This window comes from Lissotriton helveticus, chromosome 7, assembly GCF_964261635.1.
Source record: "Lissotriton helveticus chromosome 7, aLisHel1.1, whole genome shotgun sequence".
Classification (NCBI taxonomy): domain Eukaryota; kingdom Metazoa; phylum Chordata; class Amphibia; order Caudata; family Salamandridae; genus Lissotriton; species Lissotriton helveticus.
Genome location: NC_136068.1, coordinates 1,437,419,314 through 1,437,433,552, shown reverse-complemented (window position 1 = coordinate 1,437,433,552; position 14,239 = coordinate 1,437,419,314). Strand labels below are relative to the sequence as shown.

The window sequence follows — 14,239 nt, the reverse complement described above, 5'->3', positions numbered from 1 at the left end:
GTAAATGACAATGCCATTTATTTATCTGTTTTCAAAACCAACACATAAATACAAATTTTGTCATTTACAATGCCAATAGCTCTAACTTCTCCAAAGGCGAAACCGTTGCATTGTAAATGCTTGTTTTAATTGTGCACAACAACTACTAGAATATTTTTATTTTCTTCATCAGTTTACAATTTTATACAACATCATACTATTTAGAACTTACCGTCTAACTTTTAATCATCAAACTGATCAATGTTTTACATCCCACCTTGTCCTTGGTGCCTTCATTAAGATAATTTCTTAGAAAAGGCAGTGTGTGAATAAAATGCAAATTGTTGAGTACCAGTTGCATGTGACGAATGATGTTTTCAAGAACAGGTTTTTGCTTTCATGTTAGTACAGGTACATTCCATTTTTTTTCTGTCATTCTTTGAATTCATGTCTGTCTTCGGGTGTCAGTTGTATCATTAATTGAACGTTATGCTCTGTCACTTTATTGGCTGACATACTGCAAATGTACCTGTGGATTGCATTTTCCACACAGTAATTATATAAACCTTGAATAATGTTGGTACTGACCAATATTTTGTGCCTTTTAATTTTTGCAACAGACAATCTGCACCACATTCCAGATGTGACGGTCCAGATTGCCCATGAAAAGTCTGATTGCCAGAATCTCAGCAGATCCAGGGTGGCATTAGCCAGTAAGAATGCTTTAACAAGTGAGTACCAAATTCTAGGACGATTTTGATGCTTCAATTTGTAATTTACAGCTATAGTAAACAGTGTGGCTTCTGTTTTAACACTAGCAATAGTCAGCCGTCCTAGGTTCCTGAAACTGAGCTAACATTTTGCCAAAAGCAGCAACAGACCCGCATGGCATTACCATTACCAACCTGGCTCCTCTACCTTTAGGTAGTAGCCATGCTTTCTTTCTTGTTCTGTAGCCTGGCATGCCTGTCACTTGGTCTCAAATCCCTTGTGTTTTAATATTGATGTTCTTTCCAGTGTATTTGTAATGTAGTTTTGGCTGATTTTCGCTCCGTTTTCTGTTTCCCTTCAGCCCTTTCTGTGGGCTGGTGTCCCCCCTAGTCTCCCCTCAATTTTCCCGCTGCCACTGATCCCTTCCCTACTGCCCCGCTCCCGCCTCCCAGCTCCTCATCCCTCCCCTACATCATGGTGACCACTGCGCGGTCGCACCTAAGGCAAGCCCGTCTGTGCCCGGACTGCCCCAGCGCCAGATCCCCAGGCCCCCGCGAGCATCATGACCACAGACGCCGCTACGACGCCAACACCCTCCATGCACTCATCGCCAGCCGATCCTCCACTTACTTCCAGGCCACCCCGAAGCTCACCCACGGACCCTTCACCTGCCGAAACTGCAGCTACACCTGCCAGTGCACACCTGCACGTCCTGCCCACCCCACCAAACCGGACCACAACCACCTCCGATGCATACTGCTCAACACCCGCTCATCCACAGGCATGCTGTCGAACTCTGGGACCTACTCGCCTCATCCTCTCCGGACATCGCTTTCCTGACGGAGTCCTGGATGAACTCCTCACCGGCACCCGACGTTGCCATAGCCATCCCGGATGGCTACAAGATCACCCGCAGAGACCGCACCAACAGACCGGGAGGAAGAATCGCCATCGTCCACCGAAATACCCTCAGTATCTCGACCAACACCGAAGACACCCTCAGCTCCGCCGAATACCTGCACTTCCTGATCCACATCGATCCCAACACCACCTTCAGAGGAACCCTCGTGTACAGACCCCCCAGACCTCGGCCACAGTTCATCAATTCCATCACAGATGCCATCAGAGCGCACGCCCTGGCCTCCACAGACTACATCTTCCTCGGAGACCTGAACTTCCACCTCGAAAACACCAAAGACAGCAACTCCACCACACTACTGGACAACCATGACAACCTTGGCCTCAAACAGCTCGTCATGACACCCACCCACTGCCGGACACACGCTCGATCCCATTTTCTCCGCCAGCAGCCACGTCTCCATCAGCCACAACACCGAACTTCACTGACCGATCACCGCTGCATCCACTTCTCCTTCAGGAAAACCACTGCACACAACCACCAGCAAAGAGTTCCCCCACCGCAGTTGGAACAAGGTCACCGAAGACCAGCTCACCACCACCACCACCACCCTCGCCCGAGACCCACCGACTGACCATACCGACACAGCTGCCCGCAACCTCAAGCTTTGGATCGAGGACTGCGGCAACACTCTTGCCCCGATCAAGAAACCCACAAACAGACGCACCGACAGAAGAGCCATCTGGTTCACCGCATACCTCCAGACATCCAAGCAGACCTGCCGGAGGCTAGAGAAGAAATGGTGCCGCAAGCAAAAACCGAACAACCATGCAGCCCTCAAGAACGCCAGCCACAGACACCACCTACTCATTCGAACGACAGCGCACACAATAGCAAAGAGCTCTTCAACATTGTGAAGGAACTCGCCAACCCCAGCTCTAACGACATCCCGCCGTCACAAGACCTCTGCGACTCTCTAGCAACTTTCTTCCACCGCAAGATCGCAGACATCCACAACAGCTTCATCACCCAGTTCTCTCCGACAGCCACCAACACCCCAGACTCACCGCCCCACAGTCACACTGGTCGCCTGATCTCCTGGAACCACGTCAACATCGAAGACACCATCAAGACCATGAACACCATCCACTCCGGCTCACCATCAGACCCCTGCCTCCACAACATCTTCAACAAAGCGAGCTCCATCATCACACCCCAACTGCGTAAGAACTTCAACAGCTCATTTGAGACCGCCACCTTCCCGGAAAGCTGGAAACACGCAGAGATCAACTCCCTACTCAAGAAACCCAAGGCAGACCCAAAGGACCTCAAGAACTTCCAGCACCGAAATCGCCCTCATCGCCGCCATCGACAACATCAGGGCCCTGCTGGACAACGGCAAAACCGTGGCCCTCTTCCTCCTGGACCACTCAGCAGCCTTCGACAACGTCTGCCACTACACCCTGCGCACACAAATCTACAACGCGGGAATCCGTGACAAAGCCCTGGACTGGATCACCTTCTTCCTCACCGACAGAACCCAGAGAGTCGGCCTCCCTCCATTCCGATCCTAAGCCACCAAGATCACCTGCGGCATACCTCAAGGATCATCCCTCAGCCCGACCCTCTTCAACGTCTACATGACACCACTCGCCCACATCGTCCGATCACACAACCTCAACATAGTCTCATACTCAGACGAGACCCATCTGATGCTCTCCCTCACCAAAGACCCTGCCACTCCCAACACCAACTTCCACGCAGGGATGAAGGCCGTCGCCGAATGGATGAAGAGCAGTTGCCTGAAACAGAACTCGGACAAGACGGAGGTCCTCCTCTTCGGCTCCACCCCTTCCACCTGGGACGACTCCTTGTGGCCAGCCTCGCTGGGAATTGCGCCGACACCCACCGGCCACGCACGCAACCTGGGGTTCATCCTGGACTCAACGCTCTCAATGACCCAACAAGTGATCGCCGTTTCCTCTTCCTGCTTCAACACCCTTCGTATGCTTCGCAAGATCTACAGATGGATCCCCACCGAAACCAGAAGGACGGTCTCCCAGGCCCTCGTCACCAGCAGGCTGGACTACAGCAATGTCCTCTACGCGGGAATCACGACCAAACTCCAGAAGAGACTCAACGCATTAAAAACGCCTCCGCATGCCTCATCCTCAATGTCCCCCCGCCACAGCCACATCACCGCCCACCTGAAGGACCCCCTCTGGCTTCCTGTCAACAAGAGGATAACTTCAAGCTCCTCACCCACGCTCACAAAGTACTTCACAACGCAGGACCAGCATACCTCAACAAGTGACTCACCTTTGACACCCCCAACCGTCCGCTGACCTCGCCCTCGCCACAGTTCCACGCATCCACCTAACAACCACCAGCGGCATATCCTTCTCCCACCTCGCCGCCAAGACAAGGAACACCCTCCCCATCCACCTATGACAGACCCAGGACCTGCTGACCTTCAGGACACTCCTCAAGACCTGGCCTTTTAATCAGTAGCTAAATTCCAGATGGTATCTTGCTTTAATATACATGTAGAACAGCATGGGTGTAGAAGAAGCCTTGAGGGACTGTGCATGCTTATCGCACAACAAGGGCAGACACCCCATCCATGACCACTTGTGTGGCCTGGTAAGTTAGGAAATTCTTGAAGTAACATAAAGATCGATAACCACAGCAATTTCTGTGGGAGAGAAGAGAATGTAGCATTGATAGCATGGCGGGAAGCCTTGAGTTGGTAATAAAGGAGAGTGTCTAGGAGGGTAGGAGTAGGGGTGGAATCAGCCTTGAATGGGGAGTTGAAGTGATCTCCGGGGTATAAGTAAAAAATCTAGAGCTGTTGTCCGTGCCTCCGTAGCACAGCACCTGGTAATAGAGTGGCAGAATCTGTGGATTATTGTCAATGGGGATGGATGAGGCGTACAGACACGCCAGCTCCGCACCGCTACGCAACCCCTTCCATGGCCAGTGCACACATGCTATCATGTCTATTTCGGCTCATTGTGCTTTATAAGGCACATAGAGCTCCGTTGTTAATGGCCAAGGGGAGGCATGATCCAGTTCCTTTACCATGTGGAGCTGGAATGGAGTTGGGTGAAGCCAATAATGAAGATATTGTGCTTGGGCACACAAGGCATAGAGCTTAATATCCGGTGCCCTCAATCCGCCCTGCGCAAGCAGCAAAGAGAGCAGGTCTCAAAAGACGTGCAGCGGTTTATTCTCACATATCAGTGTAGTCCGAGTGGATTTGATTTGTTTGAAGAATTGTGCAGTGAGTGGGAAGGAAACATTAAGGAATAGGCATAAAAATTTAGGGAGGACTATCATTTTGCCTATCGTAATGCGTCCCATTAAAGACAGTGGCAGTTTGGACCAAAAAGAAACTCTGTCCTTGAGCCAATCGACAGCTCGACCGTAGTTAGCTCATCTGAGTTTTTCACGGCTTCGCCATTTGTTTAAGTGCCGAATCGGTTAAGAAACCAATTTGAGGGAGTATTCCATAGGGGAAGGCAGCGTCCCATTCGTGAGAGGAAATAGAATGGACAGCCCAATTAATATGTATTCCTGAGTAGCCGCCAAACCGCACCACTTTGCACGTGAGAAGGGCCATGTTCTCTTGCGAATTTTGCACTTAAAGTGCGATATCGGCATACATCGAGATAATCAGCCCTCTGATGGTAAAGCCAATGCCTCTGTGCAAGTGGCATTGTCCGAACTTGACGCCAGCAGCTTCATTGCTATTGCGAAAAGCTGCTGTGACAGCGGGCGGCCTTGCCTCGTCTAACGGTGTAGGGATCAGAATGTACTCCATTTAACCATACCTTGGATAGAGTTTAAAGGACCTTTATCTGCTTGATGAAATGTAGGCTGAAGCCAAGGTGTGCTAACAAAGGAAAAAGGTATGCCCATTCCAGGTAATCAAATGCTTTGGTAGCATCTAAATGGGCAGCAGTTACCGCCATCTGGAGGTTCAAGAGGTGCATTAGTGCGAAGATGGTGCTTAAATTATGCACGGTGGATAGGCGTGGAATTAACAGTGATTAATCAGGCTTGACTATTAGTGACAGAAGTGGCTGCCAGTGATTAGTAAATTTCTTGTCGTAGATTTTATCACCTATGTTAATTAAGGAAAGGGGCCTGTTGGAGTTGCATAGATTTGCCAGTTTGTCTGTTTTTAGTAGAGTTATTATTACTGCCTCTCTTAGTGAGGGCCGCAAATACCCTACATCCAGGGAATCTTGGAACATGGCCAACAGGTGCGGGCCAGCAAGGAGGCATGGTCAGACCATCTAGTCTGGTCGCCGGGGAACCGATAATCTGTACTATTTCTTATGCGGTGATGGATGAGTCTAAATAGGCCTGATGGACACGGTCAAGCCATAGCAGCTGTATAGTGTTGAAATCTGCAGTGAGCTCAGCTGATCCCAGAACTGATGTAGCCTTGTGTGCGCGAGAATAAAAAGATTACATTGTTTGACGTAAATCTGATGAGGAGGAGATAGGATTAAACTTCTCATCCAGTAGTTCTGTCACGTAGGTGGTAGTCGCTGTCTACGAAGCATGAACACAAGTGTCTTACCAGGGCAGTCTCTCTCATCATAGCGCCGACCTTGCTTGCCCTGGTGTAAAAAGCAAATTTCCTGTTCCGCTTCTTCATGAAACTCTGACAACACCTCCAGAATGTGAGCCAATGTAGTGGTGTCTTTGGAGTGGAAATATTCCTTATCCAGTATTGGGGTATCTTTCATAGATTCACATGCCTGAATCATTCCCCGTCGACGAGGCGGGAGTCCCACGGTAAAAAATATATACAATAGCAGTGACTAAACATTGTTTGTAGTAGGCTGGAAAGGACTATAGGCCCAACTAGGCCCAAAACTTAGCAGCCTATCTACCTCATTATGTAAAAAGAACTGAAACTGTAGCCTCAGCCAATCAGCTGTCCTCACCCTCTAGAACCTTCCCAGCTCAGGCAGTTCTCCTCAGATTTTCACCGCACGTCGTGGGTGAAGGGAGTCTCCCTGAGCTCTGCTCAGTTTTTTTCTTCAGCTTTAACATCTTTTTGGAATTATACTTCATTTCTCGGACCCTTTTAAGGCAGTAATATGGCAGTATGGCAGTAAACAAGGTAATAGACTATGATTTATGTCTAACCTTTTCCTCAATAACTCTCACGTTCTGAGAGATGAGGCTATTTTGGGTCAGAGACTTTAACCTGCCACTTCTGAGGAGGACAACGAGGATAAGGAGAGGTCAAAGGGAGAAGTCGCGCCAGGAGATTAAAGAGGGCGCGCATTAAAGCCATAGGATTCACTTTGAGTCTTTATAGGCATTTCTCGCAGAGGATGCAACTCCCTTTTATCCCTGACACTACATCAGGGAAGTTCTCTTGACCTGACATTAGGAGTATATATCATAACTCCATGTCTACTATTACTGCCTTCACCTTTTAAGATCCTCATCTACGATGATCGTCGACGACAGCCTCATCTTCGAGGGTCGTCGACAATGGCCTCAGAGAGTCGTTGACGATGGCTTCATCTATGATGGTCGTCTACGACGGGCCTCGTCTATGATGGTCGTCGTCGACGGGCCTCGTCTACGGCGGTCGTCGACGACTGGCCTCGTCTGCGACGGTCGTCGACGACGGGCCTCGTCTACGACGGTCGTCGACGACGGGCCTCGTCTACGGCGGTCGTCGACGACGGGCCTCGTCGATGACGGTCATCAACGACGGGCCTCGTCGACGACGGGTCTCGTCTACGACGGTCGTCGACGACGGGCCTCGTCTACGACAGTCGTCGACGACTGGCCTCGTCTACAGCGGTCGTCGACGATGAACTCGTCCGCGACCGTCGTCGACGACGGCCTCATTCATCTATGTCGGTCATCGACGAACAACGGTCATCGCCGACTATCTCATCTAAGGCGACCGTCTATGACTGCTTTATCTTTGATAGTGTCATTTACAATGGCAATGCCTAGCTACGACGGTAGTCTGACAGCCTTACCAAGGTAGCCTCCTATACATATGGCCTCATCTGTGAATGGCCTACGCTACACTTGTCACCATCTATGAATGGTATCATCTATGGATGGCCATCATTGCAATTGCCTCATCTATGAGTACCTCTTTTACGGATGATATCACCTATTTTAACCTCATCTATGATGGTTTTGTTACGACTGTCTTCTATGACAGCATCTTTCTCTACCACTGGCCTTGTCTACCAATGGCCTACTCTACCAATGGCCTCGTCTACCAATGGCCTCGTCTACCAATGGCCTCGTCTACCAATGGCCTCGTCTACCAATGGCCTCGTCTACCAAGGGCCTCGTCTACCAAGGGCCTCGTCTACCAAGGGCCTCGTCTACCAAGGGCCTCGTCTACCAATGGCCTCGTCTGCCAATGGCCTCGTCTGCCAATGGCCTTATCTTCCATTGCCCTCATCTACCGATGGCTTGATCTGCCAATGGCCTCATTTACAAAGGGCGAATGGTGTCATTTATGTTACCCTTATCTACGGATGCCCTCATTTAGGATTGCCTCCTCTTCAATGGTTGCTCATGACGGTTATCTATGCCGTCTTTCTAGTCTGCAATAACCTCGCATATATAACCATGTTTTATAAAAAAAAAAAAAAAAAGAAAGTCTATATTGGGATTAGCTGCGATGGCCTTAGCGGTAACAGCAGCATATATACTTTTAATGCAGTGGGCAGCAGCTAGATTTTGACTGCCAGCTACAGGTGAGGAGACAGAATATCTCCTTCATGGTTTCGAGGAGGCATGCAGGAAGATCATGAGTGGTACCTATAATAGACAAAGTCTATTCCAGCAGTGTTTCTGTGCATAAAAAGATATTGTGTACCTACTAGTAGCCCATCCGGTCTGATAGCCCACCGTTCGGCCACATCACAGGCCGGTCAACGGCAATCTAAAATCCTGCAGCGCCGATCACCACAACGCCTGACAAAAAAGGATATTGTCTTGGGCTTATGGGGAACAAATTCTCCACTTTGGCAGCGGCCTCTAGTAGAGCTGGCAATCCTTTATCCATGATCGGCTGTTATGACCGTCAAATGTGGTCAGACATAGCGAGTTTCAATGACCTCATTACTGAGGACCGAGGGCGGAATGCAGGAAAGATTCTGTTGAAAGGATGCAGAATCAGAAACTTTAGATTACGCCTTAGACATTGTGACCACCAACCTCCGTCGTTTAGCAGGGGAGGCAATGCTTGGACGCCAGGGATGGCTTAAATCCGCTACCTTCAGACCTAAGCAAAGATTCTAGGCATGCCTATGATGAAGAGTTTTTTGGTTGGTAAACATTTTAATGAAGCCCTCTTAGTTATAAAATCTGGCACTGATACTGCACGATCATTAAGCACCCTTCAATATGGGCGCTGATCTTTCAGAGGAGCTAGATGAAGGGGTTTTTCATGAAGAGGAGGATACCAAAACCAACTGAATAAGCAGTATCAATCTCAATACAGCCTTGCAGCTAGACAACTTGCCGTAGATAATCTACGTCTCGTTTCTCCCATCAGGGTGGTCGAAAGAGATTTCAGTATCAAGCCCGAGACGCTAACAGGAAGCCATGATTTCCACAGGGCTCCAACCATTTTACCCTCTTCTCGCATGGGCCCGAAGATTCCAGGTTTTTGTTTTCAAGTGACAGGGAACTATGTCAGGCCAATGGGTTCTAACCTAGTAACCAATGGTCACTCCCTGGAATTTATCAAACGGTCATATACTACTCCGCCCAGGGGTTCCCCTCCCCTCGTTTTCACAATAATTAAGTTATTTAAACGAAAGACATTTTAGGGCTTGTGTGGATAGAGAGGATGCGAATTTCCACATACCTATCCACCCCAAACAGCACAAATATTTTCGCTTTCAGGTGGCTGACGCCTATTATAGGTGCAAAGTGCTCCCGTTTGGGCTGAGATCGCCACCAAGAGCTTCTCACGAAGTACTTGGTACCAGTGGCAGCAGTATTGAGATCTTGAGGAATGCAAGTATTCCCCGCTCTAGACGATTGGCTGTTCAAAGGTCCTTCAGAACACGAAACCAAGATTGCCACGGTAGATGTACCCATCTCGTCTTTTCTCTGGGGCTGATTCTCTACGACAGCACATTGCTGTTAAGTCCTCTCCGAGTAAATGTATTTTCGCGGAACAGGGTTACACACCATCCAGAACAAAGCATTCTTGTCACACGACCGCCAGTTGCGTTTTCAAAAATTGGCACGGTTAACTTCAAGGGTCAGTTTCAGTTCAAATATTTGCTTCATTCCTGAGGATGTGCTCTTCAGCGATACGTCTCATACTCTTAGCATGACTCAAAATGAGATCTTCTCATGAAGGGCTACAGTCTATGGACCAAAAAACAATGGGTTCGTTCGACGACACCATCAAGGTTACGCCGTGCATGATAAATTCTGTACATTGCTGGTCGCAGACAGGGAATATAACCCAGGGTCTCACGTTCCTGCAAACCCTTCCAGGGTTAGTTTTAATGACTGATGCCTCCATGGAAGGATGCGGAGGGCATCGGCAGGAATTGCAGAATTCAAAGTAAATGGTCTCAAAGACAACAGCAAATCAACAGGCTTGAGCTCCACAACGCTGTTCGGTCCCCCCAAACATTCCTCCTGAGCTAGTCCAGGCCGACAATACCATCAGCGTGTATTATATCAATAAACAATGAGGAACTAATTCAGCTACACTCTCGCAGGAGGTTTAGGAATTGTGAGAAGGTGTCACATTTCACAAGATGTTTTGAGAGCTGAACACGACAAGGCTCTCCACAATAATAATAATAATAATAAAAAAACATTTATTAAGCGCCTGGTTGCACAAGAGCGACTTTGCGTCCCCGCTCAATGCTCTGAGCATGTCTCAGTCGGATTGTCACGAGTGGAAGCCGTAAAAGGGTCAGATGAACCCAGTGTTCCAAGTTTGGGTTAAGCCGGCACAGGATCTATTTGCATTCTGAGAGAACAAGGACGGCCGATATTATGCCAGCAGGTTCCCTCAACAGGGATCAAGAGGGAATGCCCTGTCCATGCAATGGTCTGGGATTTGTGTACTCTTCTTTCCCCAATACCATTGATTCCGAAGGTGTTCTGTAGAATGAAGCTGGAAGGTTACCGTCTACTTCAGATTGCACCCCGTTTGCCAATATTGGTTCTCAGAACTTCTGCTATTGTTTCCAGGCAAGTCAGGGGACGGAGGCCAAGTGGTTCGTCCGGACCCACAGGCACTGTACTTGCACGTACAGCTTATCATTTGTTAGAGTTTAAGGGCATCAACATTTCAAAGGGCATCAACATTTCAAAGAACTGTTGTGAAATATTGGGAAAATCTCGTGCCCAGGGCACAATCAAGGCTTATCGCCTCAAATGGAAGCGATATTGCGGTTGGTGTGAGGTGAATGCTATTCACTCAATTACAGTCCCTGCAGAACAAGTTCTCCATTATCTGCTCTTCTAGCCAAGTCTGGGCTTAGTTTTTCGTCGGTCTAAATGTGTCTTGATGCTCTTTCCAGATTTAGGAAATGTTAAGATTTCCTTTTTTCTGCTCTTTGTCACTTGCCAAACAGTTTATGAAAGGGCTTTTCCGAGCCTTCTCTCCAGTGCGAGCATCCTTCCAGAATGGGAACTGAGCATTGCTAGCACAGTTAATGAAGTGTACATTGGTCCATTCCTAGGGTACCAACACAATTTCACTTTAACGAACCGTTAAGATTAAAGACATTCTTTCCGGATCCATCTGCTCCAGCTGAAAGAGCAATACGCTCACTGGATGTTTAACGCTGTTTTTTAAAATTCTTACTGTAGAAAACTAAGGATATTAGATGATCCAGCCAGCTGTTCGTGGCTTATGGTCAAGCAACTCTTAGAACGGCTGTAACAAAGGCAAGAATAGCCAGATGATTAGCATCTTTTCTGCCATGACAACGCTAACAAACCTTTGCAGAGGAAAGTCGAAGCTCTCTCCGACTAGAGCAGTATCAACGTTTGCAGCTTTATTTGGCTGGAGTAATTCCAGAAGATATATGGGGCTGTGACATGGGAAAATGTCCACACGTTCACGAGACAGTACTGTCTTCAGTCTGCATGTCAAGAGGGTTCGGCAGCTGGGCAAGTTGTCCTACGCTACCTCTTTTCGTTAATACCAGTTTCAGTGACCCTTTGGTTTTTTGAATATTATCTATGTTTGCTATTATTCATGATATGCAAAAGGTTATGCGATTTTAACATGTTATATTTATATATACTCTAGAATGTATATTGGATGTGTACGAGACTTACATATTCACGTATGAACCTTACTATGCATGTCTCTTTACTTCTTATAACTCATGTTTTAACTTTGAATGTTTGCATTCTCAAGCCTCTGTTAACAAATATTGGATGCAACTGAGAGTTTATTAGCACAAGTCTATAGTGTTATACTATTTTTCAAAGCTGTCTTATTTTACACTGTATTATATGAAGGTTTTTTATGCATATGTTATGAAACGTGTTCGTGCTCTATAACCTTCCAGGTTGTGTGGGAATATGTGCATTTTCTTTGTCTCCCACCTTCCTCTACCGACAGACATGGTATTACTGCTTGCTATTCTGATTCAGGCATGTGAATCTATGAAAGATACCCCAATACTGGATAAGAAAACAAGTTACTTACCTGTAACTACAGTTATCCAGTATTGGTATCTTTCATAGATTCACATGCACCCACCCTCCTCCCCGGAAGGACAGTTTCTTTGTTATGGATACTACTTCTCACTTGTGCTGGGAAAATCTGAGGAGAACTGCCTTAGCTGGGAAGGTTCTAGAGGGTGAGGACAGCTGATTGGCTGAGGCTACAGTTTCAGTTCTTTTTACATAATGAGGTAGATAGGCTGCTAAGTTTTGGGCCTAGTTGGGCCTATAGTCCTTTCCAGCCTACTACAAACAATGTTTAGTCACTGCTATTGTATATATTTTTTACCGTGGGACTCCCACCTCGTCGACGGGGAATGATTCAGGCATGTGAATCTATGAAAGATACCAATACTGGATAACTGTAGTTACAGGTAAGTAACTTGTTTTCATCTCCCGCATTCAAATGTTCCCCTCAAGTCTAGAGAGGCGGCCGGTATAGCCTTCAGAACCCCCGATTGCTTAGATATGCAAGCTTCCTCAATAACTACCTTGAAGGTCTCCCAAATTGTAGATGGCGACTCAACGAAGCCCAGATTATTGGCAAAAAAGTCCACAATTGCTCTGCGAATTTCTTGCCGGAACACCGTATCACGTAGTGCATCGAGAAGCAAACACCGTGTGAAAGCACAAGGCGGTGCCTGGGGAGCTGCAACTCCGACAGGGGTGTGGTCTGATAGAGTGCAGGGAAGATGACCCAACCTAGTGATCCATGTCTGGACATCTATGGAGGTTAGCCAGTAGTCTATCCTGGGCAATAAGATGTGTAGATTCACAAAGTATCTTCAGAGGACTTAAACAGTTATCTTGGATGATCGTACAGAGTGTCTGTGTGGACTTCTGGAGCAGTCGAGCCGGTCATCAAGAGCAACATTGAAATCTCAGCCCCTCCGTGCATGAGGGCCAAGATTTGAATTTAATCTCCAGATTTCAGGTAAAAACTGTAGGCCATCAGTATTGAAGAAGTATGTTTCCCCGCACCATCTGGAACGCAGCCTTGAGGAGCTCACCAGGTGTGTCTCCTGTAGGACGCAAATATCTACTCTGTCTGACGAGGTAAGCATGTACTAGACCCGATTTCCTGTAATCATTAATCCCGCATATATTCCATGTGATGCAAGTAGTAGTGGTCATGGTATCTCTGGAGTGCGAGACAAAAGCTAAATTGATCTCTGCAACATGTCATGTATAGCTCGAACAGGAGAGATATGGTTAGTGTACTGTGGCTGGGTCCTAGGAATAGAAATTTTTCTCTCACCAACTAGATCAAGCAAGAAAGGTGTTCTGTCGAATGAAGCTGGAAGGTTACCGTCTACTTCAGATTGCACCCCGTTTGCCAATATTGGTTCTCAGAACTTCTGCTATTGTTTCCAGGCAAGTCAGGGGACGGAGGCCAAGTGGTTCGTCCGGACCCACAGGCACTGCACTTGCACGTACAGCTTATCATTTGTTAGAGTTTAAGGGCATCAACATTTCAAAGGGCATCAACATTTCAAAGAACTGTTGTGAAATATTGGGAAAATCTCGTGCCCAGGGCACAATCAAGGCTTATCGCCTCAAATGGAAGCGATATTGCGGTTGGTGTGAGGTGAATGCTATTCACTCAATTACAGTCCCTGCAGAACAAGTTCTCCATTATCTGCTCTTCTAGCCAAGTCTGGGCTTAGTTTTTCGTCGGTCTAAATGTGTCTTGATGCTCTTTCCAGATTTAGGAAATGTTAAGATTTCCTTTTTTCTGCTCTTTGTCACTTGCCAAACAGTTTATGAAAGGGCTTTTCCGAGCCTTCTCTCCAGTGCGAGCATCCTTCCAGAATGGGAACTGAGCATTGCTAGCACAGTTAATGAAGTGTACATTGGTCCATTCCTAGGGTACCAACACAATTTCACTTTAACGAACCGTTAAGATTAAAGACATTCTTTCCGGATCCATCTGCTCCAGCTGAAAGAGCAATACGCTCACTGGAT

General features: G+C 47.5%; 1 protein-coding gene across 3 annotated transcripts in view; it reads left to right on the top strand.

Moving 5' to 3' along the window:
• The window catches only part of LOC144770337 (uncharacterized), a 210,812-nt gene that overhangs the window by 159,631 nt on the left and 36,942 nt on the right, over positions 1-14,239 (top strand). For all 3 annotated transcript variants that reach the window (XM_078654778.1, XM_078654781.1, XM_078654779.1), the window contains exon 7: positions 600-710. In XM_078654778.1, the coding sequence (XP_078510904.1) occupies positions 600-710 (111 nt within the window). The remainder of the gene's footprint in view (positions 1-599; positions 711-14,239) is intronic.